At 40.7% G+C, this 25,506-nt stretch overlaps 2 protein-coding genes across 3 annotated transcripts in view; one reads left to right on the top strand and one right to left on the bottom strand.

Annotated features, from left to right (window-relative positions):
• ERAP2 (endoplasmic reticulum aminopeptidase 2) overlaps positions 1-6,827 on the bottom strand; it is a 51,481-nt gene extending 44,654 nt beyond the window's left edge. The window contains exons 1-3 of one of the 2 annotated variants that reach the window (XM_085014106.1): positions 6,711-6,827; positions 5,666-5,728; positions 2,853-3,539 (exon numbers count right to left, since the gene is read on the bottom strand). In XM_085014106.1, coding sequence (XP_084870232.1) covers positions 2,853-3,397 — 545 coding nt within the window. In that variant the 5' untranslated portion in view covers positions 3,398-3,539; positions 5,666-5,728; positions 6,711-6,827. Of the gene's footprint in view, positions 1-2,852; positions 3,540-5,665; positions 5,729-5,770 lie in introns of both variants that reach the window. The other variant, XM_085014105.1, reaches the window with a different exon arrangement.
• ERAP1 (endoplasmic reticulum aminopeptidase 1) overlaps positions 6,140-25,506 on the top strand; it is a 132,988-nt gene continuing 113,621 nt past the window's right edge. The window contains exon 1 of the mRNA XM_085014102.1: positions 6,140-6,511. The gene's annotated coding sequence lies outside the window, so the exon portion shown is untranslated. The remainder of the gene's footprint in view (positions 6,512-25,506) is intronic.

Genomic DNA, 25,506 nt, shown 5'->3' with positions numbered 1-25,506 from the left:
TTGGCTATTTATACAATTAATTTTAGCACTGCATGCAAAGGAGTGACTTCCTGCTTCTCAAAGGACTGTTGTTGACTGAATTATTTTTATATTTTAGGTTGGTGTTGGTGTGTGTGTGTGTGTGTGTGTGTGTGTGTGTGTGTGTGAAAAAGAAAGAGAGAATCATAAGATTCTGTCGACACTGTCCTGCAAATCATCCTACATGTTAAGACCTACTAGATGACTGAGTATGAAGAGAGCTGACTGATTCATCTTAAGAGTTGGAAATAGCCTACAGTTAATTATGGGAGGCACGTTGGAAAGGGTTGCTTTCCACATCCTACTCTACAAAATCCTCATCCCTCTGGTCTCCCTTGCTGCCTCAAATTATATCCTTAAAATGTATTTCTTTCTTTCTTTTTTTTTTTTTTGCTATTTCTTGGGCCGCTCCCGCGGCATGTGGAGGTTCCCAGGCTAGGGGTCGAATTGGAGCTGTAGCCACCAGCCTACGCCAGAGCCATAGCAATGCGGGATCCGAGCCACGTCTGCAACCTACACCACAGCTCACGGCAATGCCAGATCCTTAACCCACTGAGCAAGGCCAGGGACCGAACCCGCAATCTCATGGTTCCTAGTCGGATTCATTAACCACTGCGCCATGACAGGAACTCCAAAATGTATTTCTTTAAGGTGGAGATTTTGTCACTTGAAAAAAATGAAAGGGAAAAAAAAAAGGAAAGAAACCATTACTGGTCATGTGGTGCCTCAGTGAGAAGTTGATAAGTTTCTAATCCAATACTGTGCAGGACCTGAGAACAGGCTTCTGAATGAGGCTGCAAGGAGGGGAGGGGAGCCTGGGGAAGGGCTATCCTCAGGGGACTGCTGGGGGTTGTGGGGTGGGCTCGTGAGCCCCACAGGGCAGAGAGCACCTGAGGTGGGGAAGGGAGAGAAGCTGTACAGTACACACTGCACTGCTAAAGTCGCCTACCACTGGAGTTCCCTTCATGGCTCAGTGGTTAATGAACCTGACTAGGATCCAGGAGGATTTGGGTTTGATCCCTGGCCTTGCTCAGTGGGTTAAGGGTCTGGCATTGCCGAGAGCTGTGTGTAGGCTGCAGATGTGGCTCGGATCCAGCATTGCTGTGGCTGTGGTGTAGGGCAGCAGCTGCAGCTCTGATTCAAGCCCTAGCTTGGGAACCTCCATATGCTGCGGATATAGCCCTAAAAAAAAAAAAAAAAAAATGTCGCCTATCACAGTCTACCACTCCCCTTCCTCAGTTCCAGTGGAATCCTTATTTTGTTCAGGAAGGCAGTGTGTCTGGATAAAAGAATCACCTTTCTAGCTCTCTTGTGACTTGGTGGGCACATGAATCATTCTGGCCTAGTTGAAGTCATAGGGGGAGAAAGTTTGGTAAAAGGGATCAGATTCAGCTGGAATGTTTCTTTTTGCATTTTACTTTTTTACTCCCCATTTCCCTCTTTTACCTGCCTGGAGTGTGGGCTTGATGCCTAGAGGTACAGAAATCATCTTGTATTGGGGGAAAGTACATACTAAGGATGGCTGAGAAGAAAGATAGGAGCCTGTGTCTTGACTTCCTGTAGCAAATCTGAGCTGCCCTACTTCTGGGATTCTTGTTGCCTGAGAAAAATAACCCCTGCATGGTAAAACCATTATATTCAGGTTTCTCAAACTAGAAATTGAATACAACTGATAAAAGGTAGGACATCACTAAAACCAGACTCTCCTTTGCTCTGAGATGGACCCTGGCCCTGGACAACCAAAGCATCCACTCTGTGAAGCCTCCTTGATGCCTCTTTCACTCACCTTACATAACCAACATGTCAGCAAATTCTGTTTTCCAAACACATGCCAAGTTCAATCACTTCACTCCATGACCAGCCTGGTCCAAGTCACCAGATCTTTCTTGTCTGAACAATTGCAATGACCTCTTACAAGACACCTCTGCTTCCCTTTTTTCTCTCTAAAATGTACCACCAATGTATCCTTGATCTTTATAAAGCATACATCGCATTAGGATTTTCCAGTGACTTCCCATTGCCTCTAAGTAAGAGACTAAACTACTTATAAGAGGCTCTAAGTCTCTACCTGATCTGACACCGTTCTACTTTATCCTCTCCCTCGCTCACTCTCCCAAAGCTGTGCTGGCCTGTGTCTCTCAATGTCTCCTGCCTCACAGGCTTTACACTTGCTGATGCCGTTCCAGGGGCACTGTGCTCTTAGATGTCCTCAAGATTGTCTCCTTTAAAAAAAAAAATTCAGGTCTCAGTTTAAATGCACTTCCTCCTGGGCAAGAATAGCCCTGACCACTCCCCAGTTTGTAATCTTACCACTATGCATTCAGTGCCTGGAACAGAGTCTGGCACATGGCATGTGCTCAAACATGAGCTGATCAAATAGACTATATTTCTCAATTCTCCAAACTGACTTCTTTCTGCCTCCTGCATTTGAGCCATGCTGCTTCTGAGAAATGCATATACTCTCACTTCCTCCCTCTCAACACAAATCTCATGTACATTTTCTTTTGGTCCCAGGTTGAGGCTCACCTCCTTTGAGGGGCCTTCCCTATTTCAACTCTCTCTACACTGACCATCATTTCCCCCAGCAGATAAACCTGTCTGTCTTGTTTTATCTTTCCTCCTGGTTATTCTCCCTCCAGCCATTTATGCCTCTGCATCTTGTCTTCCTATCTTTACTGCAATTTCCTTTGGGAATGGCAAAGCTTCTTCTCCTGAGTTTCCCACAGTTTATTGGGCTTTTCATCACTGACTGCTGAAGCAGGCTTCTGGCAAAGAGACAAAACCCACAAGGAAGGTATCACAAATGACTATGAAGAGCTGGAGCTACATCTTACCTTGTTTCACCACCAAGAGTTCTGTACGTGCTTTTATAAAACCCTTCAAAACCATCAGCTAGTTTGGCCTGGAAGTCAATAGCCACAGAGTATCTCAGGTCAGCCATAAGTTTCTCTGGAACCAGTAGTGCAATTTGCTGATGAGCAGGGTAACTCAAAACAGTTAGCTTTTCCCCTGATTTCTTGTATCTCAGATCTTCCTCTGACTGAAGAGTGGCATTCATGATTTCAAGACCATGGCTGTGCAAGATGATAAATTGGGTGGTATCTCGGACCAAGACTTCAATCTTTTCAGATGCAACGAAGTCCAGGGAGGTAAGATTTGGGTGGACAAAAAGGTCATAGTGGAGGGGAATGACCTTGGTGGGGAGCCTTAGCTCACGCCAGGGAAATGGTTCCCCATTGGTGGCTACTGGAAAAACCCCAGGGTTCTCATTGTACTGATCATTAGATGAGCTTGTGAACTGAGAACAAGTACATATTTGGGGCAGGATGATTGCTGAGCAGTAAATATTCAATATTAATTTTCGATGTGTATTAACCATTGCAGAAAAGTGGGACACTAAATCTATTCTCTAGAAGACAAGTTAATAACCAGGCTAAATCCTCTGGTTCTCCACAGCACCGCGTTGGCTCCAGTTATGTTACACAGGCTCTAAACAATATGTTTCAATAAATAGATTTAACCTAGAAAGGAGAAAGAAAACATTTATAGCATGAAAAAAATCTCAACTCATACATTAAACCTTAAAAAGTAAAGGGGTGTATGTGAATGGGGAAAACCTGCTCTCTGTCAGAATCAGAACAAATATCCACAAAATAGCATCATCTATCATCTGGTTATTAAAATTTTTAAAACTTAGAGCTCAAATGCAAGACTCTATCTTGTCATTGCCTCTGTGGAATCCCCTCTGCATTCCTGTGCAATGAACAGAAGGTAGATGTATAAATTCATTGCATGTTGAATTTTTTTTTAACATTTAGGTATGTCATATTAAGAGTATACCGGGGACACCTGAGAGTAAACCACACAGATATCTCTATTTTGTCCTAATAAGTCATGAAGAGCACTCAGTATCCTTTGGATACCAGATATTACTATTATTTTTAGCTTTTGTTTTGTTTTGTTTTTGTTTAAAGGGCTGCACTCAAGGCATATGGAGGTTCCCAGGCCAGGGGTCTAATGGGAGCTGTAGCTGCCGGCCTACGCCACAGCCACAGCAATGCCAGATCCGAGCCACATCTGTGACATACACCACAGCTCACGGCAATGCCGGATCCTCAACCCACTGAATGAGGCCAGGGATCGAACCCACAACCTCTTGGTTCCTAGTCAGATTTGTTTCCACTGTGCCGCGATGGGAACTCCAGATATTACTATTATTAATGGCATTGAAATTCACCTCTTTCAATAAATAACATTAGCTGAATGGCCTTATTCTATGACTGCTGGTATAAAGGATGCTGGTCAGGCTATGTGTTTACTTTCAGTTTATTTCCAATATATCGAAAGCCATGGAAATAACATATGACTTTACAATATTCAAACTAGAATATTTTTTAAAAATTGCTTTGGTCTTCTTCATCTCAGGCTACCTTGAAAGCACAAGTCAAACTGAATCCACTGCCTCTGTAAATAAAACTAAGAGAATTTCTTCTCAGAAAAGTAACACTACAAAACATATAAAATAAGCACAAACAATGTATGTGGTTAATTTAGGTATTCAATTCTAACACCTACCCTACCACCTGTCTCTATTTACCTCCTCCTTACTACAGTTTAAATCTATGAATAGTTTTGTTTCCTTTTCTTCTTCATCATTAACACATTCCTCAGAATTAGTTGTCTAAATAGTTACTTCGGTTTTTCAATTTGTGATATTAAGGCAGATCAACAAGTATTTTTAAAGAAACAAAGAAAAAGAAGAAAATAATGGCTAAACAACACTTTTCCACTCTTTTCTAGACAGGCATTAAATTATTGCTACCAGATCCCAATGTTTCAAGGGCCTCTGATACATAAAACCATAACTGGTCCATTGGCTTTCATTTCTGATGGTTTGAAAAATAAATTAACTTATTTCTTAAGTCCAAGGCTTGAGAATCATAGTGCCTGGATTCTAATACCAGTTCCGTCATGCTTACCAGAATGATCTTAGGCAAATTTTCTTTCTAATTTTTTGAGCATCAGTTTCCACACATATAAAATAGTGTAATGATTTACACTCACACAGGGGGGATTAAGTGAAATAACTCTTGTGAAGAATTTGGCACAGCACAACAATTTGCATATAGGAAGCATGTAATGAACATTTAATGTTAAATTATTAGGTGGTTCTTAAAACTCGCATTCTCTGGCCTAAATTTTGGAGTTCTGCCGTAACATGTAGCAGACACACCCAAAGGAAGGTATGTATTTTGGTGAGAGTGGAGAAAGGCTCTGATAGCTACTCATGTGGTCTTTAACTTTGGAACTGATAAGAATTTTAAAAGCTGGCTAGTACAAGTCCTTAGTGTCCAGCTAAAAAACCTGGAGGTGAGTGACTGTTGCAAACACAGAAAGCTTGATGAAGAATCAGGACTAAAATACGGCTCATTGACCCTTCCTTTACATGGCACTTTATTGCAGGGAACAAGATATCTGGGGATTGGAGACAATGAAATCTGCAACAAACATCTGGGGGAAAAAAACGAAGAGAATCTCCCAAAGAGAGTGGGTCAGTGAAACAGAAAATTTCTTAAACCCTGTCCTTAACTGCACATGCTTTCCAACACAGTAACGCCAGATTTGCCCGCCTTCCCCAGATCCTCACCTGAGATTGCAAGCGCTCCTCAATACAGAAGTTTTATACATTCAAGTCAGGTCATTATTCTCACTAAAAACAAGGATTTTAAAAGAAATTCAAGAGAAATATTACCTTAATCCATGTGGTTGCAGATTTGAACGGAGGGGAATTTATTTTTGCTTTCACTTTCTATTCTGGTAAGACTTAGAACTTTGCATAAATGTAGCTGAGAAGCAGGTTTCAGAGTAAAGGCCACACCATGGCAAGGCCGGCTAGGACTCTAGCATCTCAGAGGCTGCTATCCCTGCTGCTTTATCTTTCCTATTCCCATATTCCCAGATGCAAAGCCCTCAGACCTAGGGGGTTTTTGTTGTTGTTGTTGTTTGTTTGTTTTTTTAAATGCTGAGTTATTTTAAGACATGATCTTGAATTCCCCCCTGTGCTGTGTCCATATTACCATGCAATCTGATCTCTGTCCATCTACTTGAAAAGGAAACTCCCAGCCAGCTTCTGTGGGCTTTACCAGAGGTCATTATCCCTGGCTTTTCTCTGTAACCTCTTACCTCCTGGGCATAAAGGGGCTGTTCTCCAGCTGCATATCTCCCCATCTTTTGGGGCCTCCTCCTCCTCCTTACCACCCTGGATACAGGCCTTCCACAAAGATAAAACCTCTGTTCTCTGCTCTTTTCCCACTTTACTCTTTTCCTTGGAGAACATGTTCAAGGGCAGAGATTTCGCCTTTATCCTCATCTGTCCTGCATTTATCTCCTGATCCCTCCTTTCCGGTTTCAGCTGCTCTGGTTCCAAAAGCCTGATGGACCGTCTTCACCTGAATGTTCTACTAACAACTCAAACAATGTCTTCCTCCCCCAGGTGGGTGCTTTTTGCTTTAAGTTCATCTGCTTCAAGCCCTCCTTCATTGTCTAGGATTGGACCCTATCACTCTTTTGATTCTGCTCCACTTGGGTTTGTTACCAAGTCCTGTTGAGTCTTCCTTTTTAATCTCATTTTACCCGACTTAAAAAAAATTTTTTTTCCCCACAGTCATTAAAGCAGCCCAGATCCTCCTTACTCCTTGCAACGGCCTTCAAACAAGTCTTGCTGCTTCTCAAGACGTGCCCTTGCAGGCCACTTGTATGATGCCTGCCAGCAGGTTAATGCTTTCACCACTGCTTGGTCACGCCACCTCGCTGCTCAAAACCTCCTCCCTATGGTTTCCTCTGTTTACGCACAGAGGCAGTTCCTGTGGGGAGACCATGTGCAGCCCACTGGCTGCCTATGGGCCCCATGACCTCTTTCAAAGCCTGTCTGGCGTTTTGTTTACATCCTGTTGCATTAAAGGGCCATGCACCCATGAGTGGTGTTCTCAAGTGAAATATAGTGAGCTTGGTTCCTGCTGTCTTTAGGCCTCCTTCCTATGCTGGTTTTCATGCCTTTTCCTGCTGGGTATTATTGCTAGTTGTAGTCTATGCTTTGGTTCAGTATTCAAATGCTGCCATGATTAGATCCCTGTTAGGTCTTGGACTATTTTTTTTCCCTTTTTATATTTTATCATTTTTTCTTTCTACATTTTATGATTTCAACCTGGATGAAAAACTTAAAGTAGAAGGGGGAAAAACAAGGAGGTAGCTTACTCCTAGAAAGTGGCACAGGCCTGGATGGGGTCCCTCAGAGTGGCATTTCCTATAGTTAAAGGGGTACCATGAGGTGGGGTTACAGATGCAAACAGGTAACTGGAGGAGAGGGGACACGAAAAAGAAGAGGCACATGGGCTAAAAAACCTGGAGGTTTTTGGAAATCTATTTCTGCAGTGGGGAAGGGAGGGGTGAAGAAGCTTTGGGGGGGGTAGCTCTGTGACAAGAAATACCTCGTCATTCCATGTCACAAGACCCATGTCTGTGTGTTCTCAGAACTCTCCCCTGCCCGTGAGAACAGAAGTGGTGACAGAGGATGAAGAAATGGGGCCATCAGGAAGTGGAGTAGGGTCTGGGTGACTGCAAAATTCACTGTTTAAAACTATGTCTTGGACTTCCCTTAGAGGTTAAGGATTCAGTGTTGTCACTGCTGTGGCTTGGTTCAATCCCTGGCCTGGGGAACTTCCTACATGCCACAGGGGTGGCTAAAAAACATTTCTTTTTCTTACCATAAGAGATTTCTAATCTTTTTATTTCCTGATAAGAGAGCAAGCTTTGGGATGCTTGCTGCTTAGGGAATTCACATGTCCCTTCATCCTCGTCTTCTCTGTCTCTTGCTCAGAGACTCTCCTTCAATGCGCTCCTACCACCACCCAGTCTATCCCTGTAGTCTGCTTTTGTTTTCTCAGCATTTACTGGTTCCTGGTGGTTTGATACATTTTTTTTTTTTGGTCTTTTTTTTTAGGGCCACACTCACAGCATATGGAGGTTCCCAGGCTAGGGATCAAATCGGAGCTGTAGCTGTTGGCCTACGGCCACAGCAATGCCAGATCTGAGCCTCATCTGTGACCTACACCATAGCTCATGGCAAAGCTGGATCCTTAATCCACTGAGCAAGACCAGGGATCGAACCTGCATCCTCATGGATGCCAGTCAGATTCGTTTCTGCCGAGCCACAAAGGGAACTCCTCTATGTATTGATTTGTTTGTTTCATCTGTCTCCGCACTGGAACATGAGCTCCCTGAAAACAGGGTATTTGTCTGCTTTGTTCGCCTCTTTTTTTTTTTTTTGTCTTTTTAGGGCCACACCCATAGCATATGGAGGTTCGCAGAGTAGGGGTCGAATTGGAGCTGTAGCTGCTGGCCTACGCCACAGCCACAGCAATGCAGGATCTGAGCCACATCTGTGACCTACACCACAACTCACGGCAATGCCTGATCCTTAACCCACTAAGGCCAGGATTCAAACATGCAACCTCATGGATCCTGGTAGGTTTTGTTAATCGCTGAGCCACTCTGGGAACTCCTGTATTGTTCCCCTCTTAATGCCCAGAGCCTAGAGCAGAGCCTGGTCTAGAAAAGCCCCTCAAAAAATGTCTGCTGAATGGACGAACACATTTTTCAATACTTTTGTTTCTTTTCAGATTGCCCTATGCTTGCTCCATGCTTCAGGGAACTTTCCATTTCTGGATAAGCCCAGCCTTTCCTCACCTCTACTGTGGCTGCCACCTTGTATGTCATATGTCTCTCTGTGCCCCCTGTGTAAACTTACTGCAAGGCAGATGCCTCCTCCAGGAAGCCACCTTGGAAGCGACACATGCTTCCTGTCCAGTCCCTCATTACAGGCACTCATTTAGTCAGTTCTCTTGGCCCTCACCTTAGACTAACATGCCTGTGCTTCATATCCTTCTTTCAGTTATCAACTCCCGAAAGCTGGGGGCCCAACACTACACCTCTCCCTCTCTCCAGCCCCTCTCAGTGTGCTGTGCACACCTCAACAAACAGGTGACCATGACTGAGTTAGAGTGAATTCTCCACAGAGTTGAAACATTTGTTTTCGAAATGTTCACAGACTTTTACTAACGTTAATGGAAATCTTTCTCATATATATTACAAATATTTCCATCCCCTTAGGGTGCACTCAACAGATTTAAATCCTAATGACCCAAGTTTTTTTACAAAATGGACCTAGAATCAAGAGAATTGGATTTAAAGTCATCTTCTGAAAATAAGTACCTTCCTCATTTCCACATTGAGGCAATAGTACTTTCCTAATTATTACCTAGGATTACTATCTATCTCAGAATCAATTTGAGATAATATGCAGAAAACAGTTTACAACTTTAAAGTTACCTTACTAGCAATAATCTGTGATTATGCTAGGTTGTAATAAAATGCTGCCCTTGAGGCAAATGAGATGCAATAAATACCTGCATGTTGCTATACTTTCTTGACTTCTTACGAGTACTATGCAAAGTTTATTCCAGTTCCTCATTATCACCAATTTTTTAAATTTTACTTTGTGTTGTTTGCTTCAGCCTTGCTCAGCTTCCACCCTACACCTGTTTCCAGACTGTCCCTTCAAAAGGGCAGCAAACTGAAAAATTAGCACATGAAGCTAATTGGACACTATTTCAGGTACTCAGATACCTTAAAAATTATTTCCTAGTGCTGCCTGTCTTGCAGGTGGGCAAGGTTCAGGATAAAGGAAATGCTAAATGGCCTTCTGACAAATGACATGTTCCTGAAGCTCCTCCCTTCCTGCTGTTGAATTTTCTCCTGTGAACAACAGCTTGGCCTTTGTCCTGGGTTAGATACTATCATGCTGAATACCAGCCAACTTACAGTCTTAAAAACCACTTCCTCTTCTCTGCCTCTCACTTCTTTTCAAAAAGTTCTCTAAAACCCTGATGAGATTCAAAGTACCTCACAGAATTACGGCTATGTCTCGGTACAATTTCAAATAAAATGGAGGCAGAATCTATAATTTGATTTTTAACATGTAAATTAAAAAAGGGAGTTTCTGATAGTACAAAGACCAAGGGCCTAGGCAAAATATGAGGGAAAGGCAGTGGAATTCACCAGGTAAATGCATTCTATAGCTTTTTAAAAATCCATTCAATTTCAGCAGAAAATTAAAACAGCACATTGTCAGAATTTTGAATCAGTAACTGACAGAGAGAGTTTTTCAAAAATGGATAGTTTTTGCCAGCCTTGAACAATATTTACTAAAAATAAAAACAGAAGACTGCAATAATGAAAAACTTACGTTGTTGAAGTAGAACACAAATGAAGCAAACCTGACTTTGAATCACAAATGACCTGCAGTTGGGTGAATGTGTGATGCAAAGCTTGCAAGTGTGGAAGGCCGGCTGTGGTCATTGTATGAGGCCTCTTCACAGAAGGGACTTGACCACCCAAGGATTTTGGTAATTGTGGGGCTCCTAGAACCAACACCCCAGGCATGCTGAGGGATGACTGTACCCACATTTAATATTTTTATTAGCAGCCAAAGCAAAAATCCTGGTGCTTCTGTCATTTTCCAGTGAAAGATTACCTCAATACCTGATGACACATTTTCAAACAAGAAACACGGCTGCAAAATAAACCAGAGTGATTCTGAGCTTGTTCAATACTTTATTTTTTTAAGTTTTTTTTCTATTATAGTGGATTTATAATGTTCTGTCAATTTCTGCTGCATAGCCAAGTGACCCAGTCATATATGTGTCCAATACTTTATTATGAAAGAAAAATTTTATGTTTCTAACAGAAACCACCTGACTACATGAAATCAGTATTGCTTGGCTTCTTACTACTTAAAGACCTCAAAGTCTATAAGAATGTCAACTTGGGCCAGGATGGAGAAGGGACTGGGATTTAGCCTCTGACTAGAAACAATGCCCCTCCACCCCCCCACCAAAGAGACAAAAGACAGTTTGCCAGATGATGACTATATATATAGTTTTTGCCAGCCTTGCACTGAAGGCAGTGATCCCCAAGGAAACAAAGTCAGGGCTGTAATTATCCCAGCTGAATGCCTTGAGTGAGGGTCCATGCAGCTCTGTAGCTGCCAACAGTTTGAGTTGAGGAGATGCAGCTGAGTCTGGGAGGGCAAGGAACATAGAGTTCACAGGAGGAATGCCAGAGAGGACAGTTCTGCAGAGTCAGAGGATGAGAGAGAGACCAACAGAGAGAAAGAGATGAGAAAGAGAGAGAGACAGAGACAGAGAGGAAAGAGAAAGACAGGGGCAATAGGGTGAGGAGAGAGAGAGAGAGTGGCGGGGGGATTGGAGATAGAGATAGAGAGTGAGGGAAGAGAAAGAAAGGGGTGAGAGGTGAAGAGAGAGAGAGGAGAGTGGGGTGGGGTGAGGAGAGAGAGAACACTTTGGAAATCTGCTCAGTGCTCCCTCTGAGTTTTCAGCTGATTGTTGAGCAGCCCATGCATCTGCAGAAAACACCAGAGCCAACGGCTGGATCATGGAAAAGCTTAACTGTCATGGTGCCTGGCGTCCACACAGAGCCCGTGGAAGGACCTGTGCCCACCAGTAAGCCTGGAAAACCTCCACCTGGACGGGCCCACAGGTAGAGTACCCAGAGGAGTCTTGCTTCAGTAGTGGGAAGCAATTAGCTCTAGATAAAGCACTGCTTCAGTTCCACGGAACAGACTTAAAGGCGAGATCCAAAAGGATCAAACTGCTTCCAGGTAACCGTGTCCCAGCACAAAGCTCAAGTATGTTATAGTAATAATAGTAATAAAAAAATCTACTGTCCAACTTGGTTAACAAATATCAGTAGTGATTTTTTTTAATACATAGGGATTCTTTTTTACTGATTGCAGCAAATGATAACCATATGGCCCCTCAGAAGGAAGGTGTTAGACTTATAGGCTGTGTGAGGTGATGTGGGGGGGCTTATGAAGCAGGGCTTTGTTTTGGTTTAGATGTTCTCAAGAAGTAGGGGTGATTCTACAACTGAGCTTAATAAGGAGGGAAGAGAAGACCAAGGCTAAGGCTGTAATTGGTGAAGAAAAAGCAGTCTTTCAAGTCAGGATACGGAGGCACTGGACCATTTTTGTGGCTGTGATAGTGTTTTGCCTGTGTTCAGGCATGATTGTGCAGTCAGCTTAATTTTATCTTCATCCATCATTCGCACAGAGTGGTCTTGTCTGATGGGGATGTTCTGTGAATTTGAGGCTTTCTCTTTTCACTGATGTCCCTTTTTTATACCTCCCTGAAGCCAATACTTGGTATAAAACTGTCAGAGTAGAGTAGGGAATGATGAGTATATCTTTTTATTTTTTATTATTATTATTATTTTTAGGGCTGCAACCCCAGCATATGGAGGTTCCCAGGCTAGGGGTTGAATCAGAGCTGTAGGTGCTGGCCTACACCACAGCCACAGCAACATGGGATCCGAGCCGCGTCTGCCACATACACCACAGCTCACAGCAGTGCTGGATCCTTTACCCATTGAGCAAGACCAGGAATTGTACCTGCGTCCTCATGGATGCTAGTCAGATTTGTTAACCACAAGCCACAATGGGAACACTGAGTGTATCTTTTTAAATAAACAGTTATCAACTAGAGAAGTTATGGGTTACAGTGGTAAGGCTAATTATGTGCCCTTTAATACTTAGCTCTCTGAATTTTATTGAAGTTAGCAAAACAGACTTGTCACCTTACTCTCAGAGCAAGGCAACTTTGAGTACTATTCCCCAGTAATGGCATAGTAGCTAACCAACAAATTCTCTTCAGAAGAGAACAAAAGCAGCGGTAGCTTCATCTGGTGGTGACAAGCGTAATTACAGAGAATCATTTTTCATAGTGCTAACCCTTCATGCCAACAACACACATTCTGTGGTAGATCACACAATCCAAAAAGGAATTAGAGAAGTTCCCTGGTGGCTTACCCGTTAAGGATCTGGTGTAATCACTGCTGTGGTATGGGAAATTCTGCTTTCCATGGATGCAGCCAAAAAAAGGAGAGGGGGGCAGAATTTATCTAATGTACAACCCAAACCTAAGATAATCAGATTTATAGGCTTAGATTTCCAGTATGTGAGGTTGAGGAGTAGAGGTCAGAACTTATAGGAGTCTACTACTAAATATAATTTGGATACTTGAATGACTATGCTTTGGAAGTATAGTTTTCATTATATCAGCAGGGACATTAGGAATAAAGGGATTGGACCTCCCTTCAGACCTGTCCTGGTTGGGTGCTTTAAGTTAATCACATTTTTTACATAGAAAATTCTCTGCAAGATGCAGATCTTGAGTGATTTCTCCTGCACCCCAAGAATATTGAGAGCTTTCCCATTATTTGGATAAGAACATCACTCATTTAGAAAATAGGAGAACTGAGGAGGTCATATATCAGCTCAGGGAGAGAGAACCCTGCATTATCTTGGATATCACACCCTCATCATTCCAGTTGTACCTGCTAATTATTGACTAAAAGTCCATAGAAAGAGTTCTGGAAAGAGCAAACACAAAAGGTGAAACACTAAAAGTATCAGCTTTAAGCCAGGATCTTTTACTTCCAGAGGGAAATATACTTTTTATTTTAGCTCCATGTATGTTTTTTCGTATTATTTTCCCCCCACAGGAAAACACTTGCCTTTTCTTCTTCCTTTGGTTAATTACAATTTTTTTGAACATTTTGCAATCAGGTTTATTAAATGGATACAAGTCAATGGAAGTTGAGATAGGGAATATTTTCCCAACTCTGTCCCTCCATTGACTTCAGTGTTATTTGTTGGTTTTTGGCCATGTCCATGTCAGCAACTTGAACCACAACAGTGACAACACCAGATCCTTAACCCACTCTGCCACCAGGGAACTCCTGCCTTCAATGTTATATTCTTGCTCTTCATTTTTCCATCTCCTGTTTTTCTGTGGATCTTTTCTAGGCTCAATGGTAGAAGCAAGTGACTAGAAGGAAAGAAGTATCCTTTTGCTTATCAGGATACTGCTTTCCCAGCTCTCTCTTGGTCCTTGAAACTCTCTGTGTGCAACATGTTCACATATTATTTCTCTCCTGAGGATTTGTTTTTAATGTTTTTAGCTCTCTGCTTAATTCGCAAATGTCTTTCAGATTACTAGGTTAGATTTGCGCGTATCTGTCAATAAGATGATTACCACTGAACACACACATAGTTCTATAAATTGCACCTCTGATAAGAAAATATTTAGAGTTTTAACCTACACCTAAGGAAGTCAATTTGAAAAAAAATAGTATTGTTCTCTTGCTCAACTTAAGAAATTTTTCCAATATTCTAAGGATATCTTTAAGAGACCCAAAATTGGAGTTCCCGTCATGGCTCAGTGGTTAACAAGTCCGACTAGGAACCATGAGGTTTCAGGTTCGATTTGATCCCTGGCCTTGCTCAGTGGGTTAAGGATCCACCGTTGCCTTGAGCTGTGGTGTAGGTTGCAGACACGGATCGGATCCCGCGTTGCTGTGGCTCTGGCGTAGGCAGGTGGCTACAGCTCCAATTCGACCCCTACCCTGGGAAACTTCATATGCCGTGGGTGCAGCCCTAGAAAAGACAAAAAGACAAAAATAAATAAATAAATACACCCAAAATTTGCATGTTTAAGAGACCCAAATCCAAGTGATCAGATGCAATACTGTTGCCTGAAAAGCAGAATTCCTTTTCAAAGCATTATATCCTCCAAGGGTTTATATGTCTCTTTTATAATTAACTGACTTGTAACATTTTGCTTTGCAATTTTTTGTGTGTGAATAATAACCTTAATCCCTGAAATAGGACTTCTGTTTATCATTTGATAGAACATTTATATGCAATTTGTATGAACCTGATGCATAAAAAAGTAGCAAAGTAACTCTGAAACGTTTCCACTATCACCTTTTCTATACTAAGAAATATGTCATTCTCAGTGTACATTCATTTTCCTTGAAGTGCTCAGAACATTGAGCATTTACTTTTAGAAAGGAAGGAAGCTCTTGTTTGCTAACCCAAAGGAAAAGACAAAGACACACAGTTTGACATTATTTGGCATAAGTCAAATAATGTTTAGCTTAGCTATCATATTAATAAGGCAATCACATTGCTTTGAAAGGTAACAGTGTCAAATAACCACCAAACCTTACTTAAATACAAATGAGGGTGGCAACATTATTCATTTAACAGGTGTTTATTGTGTATAGATTTTGGCAAACTGCCATATTAGGAGCAGCCAGGGAGTGAAACAATACTTGTCCCGTTTTGAAGCATCTGAGTGTATGGGAATGTGAATATGTGTAAGTGTACGAACGTTTTTACCTTAAAGAAAATCGCAATAATGTATGCACATGATGGAAAATGAAGCAGTGGAAAAATTACAAGGAAAAGTAACAGAAGCTCTCCCTACCCCTCCCTCCTTCCAGTCACACTTCCCAGAAGCAACAATTTGTAAGATTTTCTAAATAGTATTTTGGACCACTTTATCTCAAAATGAGGTTTATTGAATTTCTGGTTTGAAAAAGGAAGATTTAGTTCATTTCTACTTTTTTAAATTTCCCCTCCTACTCCAAGTTTTTTTTATTACTTTTATTTAATTCCTCTTTTACCTTTATATAATTTTATATTACATGTAAATCTTGGCCTAATTCCATCAACTTTGATCAGTATATTTTCACACTCAAATAGGTAAGATAACAATGACTAAAATTTATTAGATATTTACTATATGCCAGACACTCTTCTAAGCAGTTTACATGAATTTCCTTATTTAATCCTTACAGCAACCCTATCTGGTATCACTCCTCATTTATAGAAGAGAAAACTAAGGCGTGGAGGCTGGGGATGACTTGCCCAAGGTCACAGGGTAGTAAGGAGGCAGAGGGACCAGGCAGCCTGAATCCATGCCCTCCAAGCTCCACTATCTCCCACATGAGGGTATTAGCATGCCCCTTCCTCTTCCACTCCCATCTTCTATCAACCAGCTCTTCACTTTTGCAGTATTAAGATAGATAATATTTATCATCTGTCATATAATCATATTTAAATCTTCTTTTTTCCTCATAGGTTAGCTCTAAAGTTTGAGAATTAATACATACAATTACATATTGTGATCATGTAAATGTCATTTCCAGCAGAAACAAGAAGTGTGCCAGGATTATATTTTCTTCTCTCAGAATATTTGAAGTCCTCCCTTCATTAATTTCTTCCCTTATATGCTCAAGAAATATTTTTGAAAACTTAAAGTTCATTAATTTCTTCCTTTGTATGCTCAAGAAATATTTTTGAAAACTTACTAAGTTTTGACACTTGGGAAGGAGTTAGAGAGGAATACAGTGAGAAATACAGTATGGTCTAACCCCTAGCCTCTGCCCTTAGAAACTTACAGAATTTACAGTGTACCTGGAGCCAACGAAGGTTTTGAGGAGAAAAGGTAATATAAACTGGGCTTTAAAGAATGGTGAGAATTTGAAAGGGGGAAATGATACAAAATGACTCAAGTGGTAGAGATGGGTTTTTTTTTCCCTAAGACTTGAGATTTCTAAGCTGCCTGCCTAGAATAAGTGGTTTGCACTAGAGGAACATGTTAATGAAAATCCAGTTAAAAATTATGCTAAGAAGAAAAACAGAATTTTGCTCAAGCCAAACTGAGGACTATAATGTGGGAGAGAGACTCTCAGAACCTCTGAAGATAGGTCCACTGTCAGAAGCTAGTAATGCAGTTTTATACATTTTTGAGACAAAAAATTATGTATCATACTGACAGGTTCATATTGTGCATAAAGTTCATCATAGATGTTTTGGTCATGAACAAAGTGAGACTTTAAGGCAATATGACCTACTGTACAGGATGAAAAGTATTATTAATCTTAAAAATTACAATGCCGACGTCAAAGAAAAAGGGAGTTTTTTTTCTTCTCTCCAAATTTGACTATATCCTCCTGCCTTGGGGAGGTCTGATTAATGTAGAATGTGGAAGAACACTGCATGTTGAAAAAGGCCCATAACAAATGGGGGCATGTTATACGTGTTTCAATTCTGACTTAGTTTGATTGTCCTGCTGTAAAGAAATTTGATTTTCCCTCATTATTTCCTCACTTTTGAGCATAAACCTCTCTATAGAAAGTATTAAGTGATCAAACATTTGTTCCCTTGATGCCAGAGTGGTTTCTTACCTGTCCCAAATCTGTCATGTCCCTCTAAGCTGGGTCTTAATAGCCCATTTTTTTTCTTTTTTTTACTGGGGGTTATAATAGTAGAATTCTTGGCAAGGATCAAATTGTCAATTCCAGGATGTTCAATAGAACTTAAGCCAGTTTTATCATATATGTGCATTGTGTGTGTCCAATATCTTAAATAGGACTGTAGATATGATAAATAGTGTCACACCATTTAAGCATTAATATTTAGCTGGAGTTTTGAATATACATCAAAAAGCACAAGAGGTTATTGTTCTATAAATGATATAGAACACAATCAATATAGCCAACAACAATAATAAAGTCATGAACAGAGATTGAACCACAAATTCCAGAGTCAATCATTTACCTAAGATTTCATTTAGATTAAACAGGGGATCCTTCAATATAGAAATGTGATTTTTCATGTGAATCATTAGATGAGCCATATTAGAGGGATCATCCTGCAGGAAAATGCAACATTTAGTTTAGATTATAGCATAAATTCCCTCTTGTAAATCTGCTTTATTAAGAGCCATTCAGTTTTGTAAAATTGTCTCCCTCATCAGAGAAATTTAGAAGTGAGTAAGTTAATCAAATATACGAAACAAGCATAAAAGGATATGTTGTCAGGGAAATACTTTGTAGATTATACTTCTGATCAGTCATCTCAGTTTGCTGTACAATCATTGCATAGCAGTGCTACGAAACAAGCATAAAAGGATATATTGTCAGGGAAATACTTTGTAGATTATACTTCTGATCAGTCATCTCAGTTTGCTGTACAATCATTGCATAGCAGTGCTTTTGGCAGTAAACGTAAAGCAAGCCGCAATATATGCCATGAGTAACTCGATAGCTAGGAAAAGGATAATAATACATATTAGGAAAATAATAATCATCTGTAAAGCAAAGTGGAAAAATTTGCCTAGTTCTGAAGGGAACCATTCAAACATATCATTTATTTTGTTTATTTTTTTTTTACTTCAAAGCACAGTTGATTTACAATGTTGCATTAATTTCTGCTTTATAGCAAAGTGATTCAGTTATACATAATATATTTTACATATTCTTTCAATATTTAAAAGAAGAATATTTTTAAAATTTTACATATTCTTTCAATATTTAAAAGAAGAATATTTTAAAAATATTCTTTCCCATTATGGTTTATCATAGGACACTGAATATAGTTCTCCGTGCAGACAGTAGGACCTTGTTGTATATCCCATCCATGTATAATAACTTACATCTTCTACCCAACCTCCTGCTCCATCCCTCTCCAGTCTCTTCCCTCTTGGCAACCACAAGCCTGTTCTCCTATCCATGAGATATTTTCATTTGTGTCATATTTTAGATTCCACATGTAAGTGATATCATATGGTATTTGTCCTTCTCTTTCTGACTTGCTTTACTTAGTATGATAATCTCTAGTTGCGTCCATGTTGCTGCAGATTGTATTATTTCATTCTTTTCATGGCTGAGTTGTATTCCATTGTATATACTTAGCACATCTTTTTTTTTAAATTTTCTTTTTTTTTTTTAATTTTCCCACTGTACAGCAAGGGGGTCAGGTTATCCTTACATGTATACATTGCAGTTACAGTTTTTTCCCCCACCCTTTCTTCTGTTGCAACATGAGTATCTAGACATAGTTCTCAATGCTATTCAGCAGGATCTCCTTGTAAATCTATTCTAGGTTGTGTCTGATAAGCCCAAGCTCCCGATCCCTCCCACTCCCTCCCCCTCCCTCCCCCTCCCATCAGGCAACCACAAAACTCTTCTCCAAGTCCATGATTTTCTTTTCTGAGGAGATGTTCATTTGTGCTGGATATTAGATTCCAGTTATAAGTGATATCAGATGGTATTTGTCTTTGTCTTTCTGGCTCATTTCACTCAGTATGAGATTCTCTAGTTCCATCCATGTTGCTGCAAATGGCATTATGTCATTCTTTTTTATGGCTGAGTAGTATTCCATTGTGTATATAGACCACCTCTTCCGAATCCAATCATCTGTCGATGGACATTTGGATTGTTTCCATGTCCTGGCTATTGTGAATAGTGCTGCAATGAACATGCGGGTGCATGTGTCTCTTTTAAGTAGAGCTTTGTCCGGATAGATGCCCAAGAGTGGGATTGCAGGGTCATATGGAAGGTCTATGTATAGATTTCTAAGGTATCTCCAAACTGTTCTCCATAGTGGCTGTACCAGTTTACATTCCCACCAGCAGTGCAGGAGGGTTCCCTTTTCTCCACAGCCCCTCCAGCACTTGTTATTTGTGGATTTATTAATGATGGCCATTCTGACTGGTGTGAGGTGGTATCTCATGGTAGTTTTGATTTGCATTTCTCTTATAATCAGCGATGTTGAGCATTTTTTCATGTGTTTGTTGGCCATCTGTATATCTTCTTTGGAGAAATGTCTATTCAGGTCTTTTGCCCATTTTTCCATTGATTGATTGGTTTTTTTTGCTGTTGAGTTGGATAAGTTGTTTATATATTCTAGAGATTAAGCCCTTGTCAGTTGCATCATTTGAAACTATTTTCTCCCATTCTGTAAGTTGTCTTTTTGTTTTCTTTTTGGTTTCCTTTGCTGTGCAAAAGCTTTTCAGTTTGATGAGGTCCCATGGGTTTATTTTTGCTCTAATTTCTATTGCTTTGGGAGACTGACCCGAGAAAATATTCATGATGTTGATGTCAGAGAGTGTTTTGCCTATGTTTTCTTCTAGGAGTTTGATGGTGTCCTGTCGTATATTTAAGTCTTTCAGCCATTTGGAGTTTATTTTTGTGCATGGTGTGAGGGTGTGTTCTAGTTTCATTGCTTTGCATGCAGCTGTCCAGGTTTCCCAGCAATGCTTGCTGAATAGACTTTCCTGTTCCCATTTGATGTTCTTGCCTCCCTTGTCAAAGATTAATTGACCATAGGTGTCAGGGTTTATTTCCGGATTCTCTATTCTGTTCCATTGGTCTGTCTGTCTGTTTTGGTACCAATACCACACTGTTTTGATGACTGTGGCTTTGTAGTATTTCTTGAAGTCTGGGAGAGTTATGCCTCCTGCTTGGTTTTTGTTTCTCAGGATTGCTTTGGCGATTCTGGGTCTTTTGTGGTTCCATATAAATGTTTGGATTGTTTGTTCTAGTTCTGTGAAAAATGTCATGGGTAATTTTATAGGGATTGCATTGAATCTGTAGATTGCTTTGGGTAGTATGGCCATTTTCACAATATTGATTTTTCCAATCCAGGAACATGGAATATCTTTCCATTTCTTTACATCTTCTTTGATTTCTTTGATTAAAGTTTTATAGTTCTCGACATATAGGTCCTTTACCTCTTTGGTCAGGTGTATTCCAAGGTATTTGATTTTGTGAGGTACAATTTTAAAAGGTATCGTATTTTTGTATTCCTTTTCTAATGTTTCATTGCTGGTATACAGAAATGCAACTGACTTCTGAATGTTAATCTTATATCCTGCCACTTTGCTGAATTTATTAATCAGTTCAAGGAGTTTTGGGGTTGAGTCCTTAGGGTTTTCTAGGTATAGAATCATGTCATCTGCATACAGTGACAGTTTGATCTCTTCTCTTCCTATATGGATGCCTTTTATTTCTTTCGTTTGTCTAATTGCTGTGGCTAAGACTTCCAAAACTATGTTGAAGAGCAGTGGTGAGAGTGGGCATCCCTGTCTTGTTCCAGATTTGAGTGAGAAGGCTTTCCGTTTTTCCCCATTGAGGATTATATTTGCTGTGGGTTTATCATAAATGGCTTTGATTATATTCAGGAATGTTCCCTCTATACCCACTTTGGCGAGGGTCTTGATCATGAATGGATGTTGAACTTTGTCAAATGCTTTTTCTGCGTCTATTGAGATGATCATATGATTTTTGACCTTTTTTTTGTTAATGTGGTGTATGATGCTGATTGATTTGCGTATGTTGAACCATCCTTGTGAACCTGGGATGAACCCAACCTGGTCATGGTGTATAATTTTTTTGATATGTTGTTGGATTCGGTTGGCTAAGATTTTGTTGAGAATTTTTGCATCTATATTCATCAATGATATTGGGCAATAGTTTTCTTTTTTGATGGTATCTCTGTCTGGTTTTGGAATGAGGGTGATGGTGGCATCATAGAATGTCTTTGGGAGTATTCCTTCTTCTTCAACCTTTTGAAAGAGTTTAAGGAGGATGGGCACCAATTCCTCTTTATATGTTTGATAGAATTCACCTGTGAAGCCATCTGGTCCTGGACTTTTATTTGTAGGGAGTGATTTTATGACCTCTTCAATTTCATTTCTAGTGATCGGTCTGTTCAGTTGGTCTGTTTCTGCTTGATTCAGTTTTGGCAGGCTGTAAGATTCTACAAAATTGTCCATTTCTTCCAGATTGTCAAACTTGTTGCCATACAGTTGTTCATAGTATTCTCTTATGGTTTTTTGTATTTCTGCTGTATCCGTTGTGATTTCTCCTTTTTCATTTCTAATTTTGGTGATTTGGGTTCTTTCTCTCCTCTTTTTAGTGAGTCTGGCCAGGGGTTTGTCAATTTTGTTTACCTTTTCAAAGAACCAGCTCTTGGTTTTATTAATTTTCTCTATTGTTTTTTGAGTCTCTATTTTATTGATTTCTTCTTTGATCTTTATAATTTCCTTCCTTCTGCTGACTTTAGAACTTTTTTGTTCTTCTTTTTCTAATTCGTTTAGGTGGAGGGTTAAGTTGTCAATTTGGGATCTTTCTTCTTTTTTGAGAAAGGCCTGGATTGCTATAAATTTCCCTCTGAGCACTGCTTTCGCAGCATCCCATAGATTTTGAGAGGTTGTGTCTTCATTATCATTTGTTTCAAGGTAGTTTTTAATTTCCTTCTTGATTTCCTCATTGACCCATTGGTTTTTTAGTAGCATGTTGTTTAGTCTCCATGGAGTAGGTTTTTTCTCTTTGCTTTTCCCATGGTTGATTTCTAATTTCATGGCATTGTGGTCAGAGAAGATACTTGAGATAATTTCTACGCTCCTAAATTTATTGAGATTAGCTTTGTGTCCCAATATGTGGTTGATTCTTGAGAATGTTCCATGAGCATTTGAGAAGAATGTGTATTCTGCTTTTTTTGGATGTAGTGTCCTGAAGATATCAATTAAGTCTAACTTTTCTATTGTTTCCTTTAGGATCTCTGTTGCTTTATTGGTTTTCTGTCTAGAGGATCTGTCCATTGATGTGAGGGGGGTATTTAGGTCTCCTACTATGATTGTATTCTCGTCAATATCTCCTTTTATGTCTGTTAATATTTGTTGTATGTATCTGGGTGCTCCTATATTTGAGGCATATATGTTGATGATAGTAACATCCTCTCCTTGGATGGATCCCTTAATCATTAAATAGTGTCCTTCTTTGTCTTTCTTTATGTCTTTTGTTTTAAAGTCTATTTTGTCTGATATGAGCGTTGCGACTCCTGCTTTTCTGTCATGTCTATTGGCGTGAAATATTTTTCCCCACCCTTTCACTTTCAATCTATATGTATCTTTTGTCCTAAGGTGAGTTTCTTGTAGGCAGCATATTGAAGGTTTTTGCCTTTTTATCCACTCAGCCACTCTGTGTCTTTTGATTGAGGCATTCAGTCCATTGACATTTAAGGTGATAATTGATAGATGATTATTTATTGCCATTTGAACCTCATGTTCCAGTTGATTCTATGGTTCTCCATTCTTCCTTTCTTTTTTTTGGTTGGATGGTCTCCTGTTATTATCTGCTTGAGTGTATTTTTTTTTCATTTTTTGCAAATGCAATATTTGGTTTTGGCTTGTGGGTGCCCTGTTTTTTAAGTATGCTAACCCCTTCCCATAATTGTGTGTTTTAGCCTGATGGTCCTGTAAGTTCAAACACTTCATTACTATATTAAAATTAAGAAGAGAGACATACATATAAACAAAAAGGGTTATTTACCTCCTGACATCCCTTGCCCACATTTTATGGTTTTGATGACTCTTTTTTATTTTTTTTCTTTTTAATTTTATTTTGTTTGAAGCATGTTCATGATTAAATCTGTATGCTGGCTTATTTGAGTGACTGCTCTCTGATTGCAGTTTCCTCAGTCCTAGTTCTTCCTCTTCTTCTTTTTTTTTTCTTTTCTTTTCTTTTTTCTTCCCTTTCCTTCCTTTCTTTTTGGTTTAGAGAAGCCCTTTCAATATTTCCTTTAACCTGGGCTTTGTGTTGCTGTATTCTTTAAGTTTTTGTTTGTTGGGAAAAATTTTTATTTCCCCTTCTATTTTAAATGATATTCTTGCTGGATAGAGTATTCTAGGTTGCATATTTTTTCCTTTGAGCACTTTAAATATCTCTTGCCATTCCCTCCTGGCCTGTAGTGTTTCTGTAGAGAAATCAGCTGATATTCTTATGGGGGTTCCCTTGTAGGTAACATTCTGGTTTTCTCTTGCTGCCTTTAGGATCCTCTCTTTATCACTAACTTTTGCCGTTTTTATTATGATGTGTCTTGGTGTGGGTCTGTTTGGGTTCAGTTTGTTTGGGGCCCTCTGTGCTTCTTGTATCTTGAATCCAGTATCCTTTAGATTTGGGAAGTTTCCAGCAATAATTTCTTCAAATATATTTTCCATTCCCTTATCTTTTTCTACTCCTTCTGGAATTCCTATTATGCGTAGATTGGGCCGCTTTATATTATCCCATAGGTCTCTTATATTGCTTTCCAGTTTTTTGATTCGGTTTTCTGTCTGTTGACCAGATTGAGTGATTTCCATTATTCTATCTTCCATATCACTGATTCGTTCTTCTGCATTATTCATTCTGGTTTTTACTGCCCCTAGTTCAGTTTGCATCTCTGCAAATGAATGTTCTAGTTTTTCTTGGCTCCACCTTATATTTTCTAGTTCCTTTCTGAGGGTATCTGCATTACTGTTCATATCTTCTCTTAATTCCTTCAGTATTTTCACTATTTCTCTTTTGAACTCCAGGTCTGTCTGACTGCAGAGATCTGTTTCATTGTTGACTGTTTTAGGTGAGTTCTCCTGTTGGTTTGACTGGGGGTGGTTTCTCAGCTTCTTCATCTTGCTTGTTGTTTTCTTTCTCCTGAGGGAGTTGTACTCTCCGTTATCGGGCAGTGTTTGCCTTGTCACTGCCGTAGAATATTTCCTGAGGGCTGGCGTTGTTGGTCAATCTTTTTTGAAGCAGTGTGGCTTTTCTGGAGTGTTGATGGGGCTAAGAGTCTTTCTTTGAAGCAAAGGAGGACTTCCTGAGGGCAGACAGGACTGGGAGGTCCACCCCACGATGGTAGCAGATTTCACTTGGTCATGCAGAGCTTGCTTTGGTGTTTTTAGGCTGTGGGGTTCTTGCAGGGGGCTGGCGGTGTTGGGCAGCTGCTCTTCAGGGGTGCATCACCCCCTGGGGGCTGGAGCAGCTATCTGGGTCACTGAGAACCTAAGAGGCTCTTCCCTAGGGCAGCCCAACTCAGAAGGACAGCCTGAGAATGTAGGCGGATCATTTCACAGTCTGGCCCAGCTTGTTGCAGCTTTTCTGGGCTGCAGGGGCTCTTCCAGGGGGCTGGTGGTGCTGAGCAGTTATTTCACGGGAGTGGGGCACCCCCTGGGGGCTTGGGCGGGTAGCAGGGCCGTTGGAGACCCAAGAGGCTCCTCCCCAGGGCAGCCCAACTCAGAAAAACCATCTGAGATCTTTTCCCCACTCGGCCAGACTTGTTGCAGCTTTTCTGGGCTGCAGGGGGTCCTGCCTGGAGCTGGCAGTCCTATGCAGCTGGTCCACTAGAGCATCCCCTGGGGGCTTGGGCGGGTAGCAGCACCGTTGGAGACCCAAGAGGCTCCTCCCTGGGGCAACCCGACTCAGAAAAACCGTCCGAGAATTAGGCCGATCTATTCACAGCCTGGCTAAGCTTGTTCTAGCTTTTCTGGGCTGCAGGCCTTTTCTCGGGGGCTGGTGGTGTTTGGTGCTGCTCTGCAGAAGTGTAGCCCCACCAAAGGGCAAGCAGACCAGTGCAGGGACAGCCCCTGCGGTGGTAGGCTTCAGGCAATTGTTGAGGCCAGCCTTCCTGGATGGCAGGCAGCCCCAGGTCCCTGAGAGCGTAGGGTGTGGCAGGGGTGGGAGGAGGGGATGCACTGGGAAGCACAGTTTTCAGCTAGCTAGTGGGCCTGTAAGCTTGCTGTGGCATGGGGGGTATTCTATGGGGACCCACCCCTTCTTTTCTCCCCTCCCCAGCACGGGCGCAGACCAGGCTCTTCTCCCAGGTTCCCTCTGATGTGGCTTTCCACTTCCCCGCCCCTGGAGTATTGCTCCCTTCCTCTGCGACAGCTTTGTTTTCTAGTCTCC

This window comes from Sus scrofa, chromosome 2, assembly GCF_054392235.1.
Source record: "Sus scrofa isolate SSC_HxYL_T2T_F1_AM1 chromosome 2, Sscrofa_HxYL_maternal_Yorkshire_Landrace_v2.0, whole genome shotgun sequence".
In the NCBI taxonomy this organism is placed as follows: Eukaryota; Metazoa; Chordata; class Mammalia; order Artiodactyla; family Suidae; genus Sus; species Sus scrofa.
The sequence above is the reverse complement of the archived record's forward strand: the minus strand, read 5'-3'. Positions and strand labels throughout refer to the sequence as shown.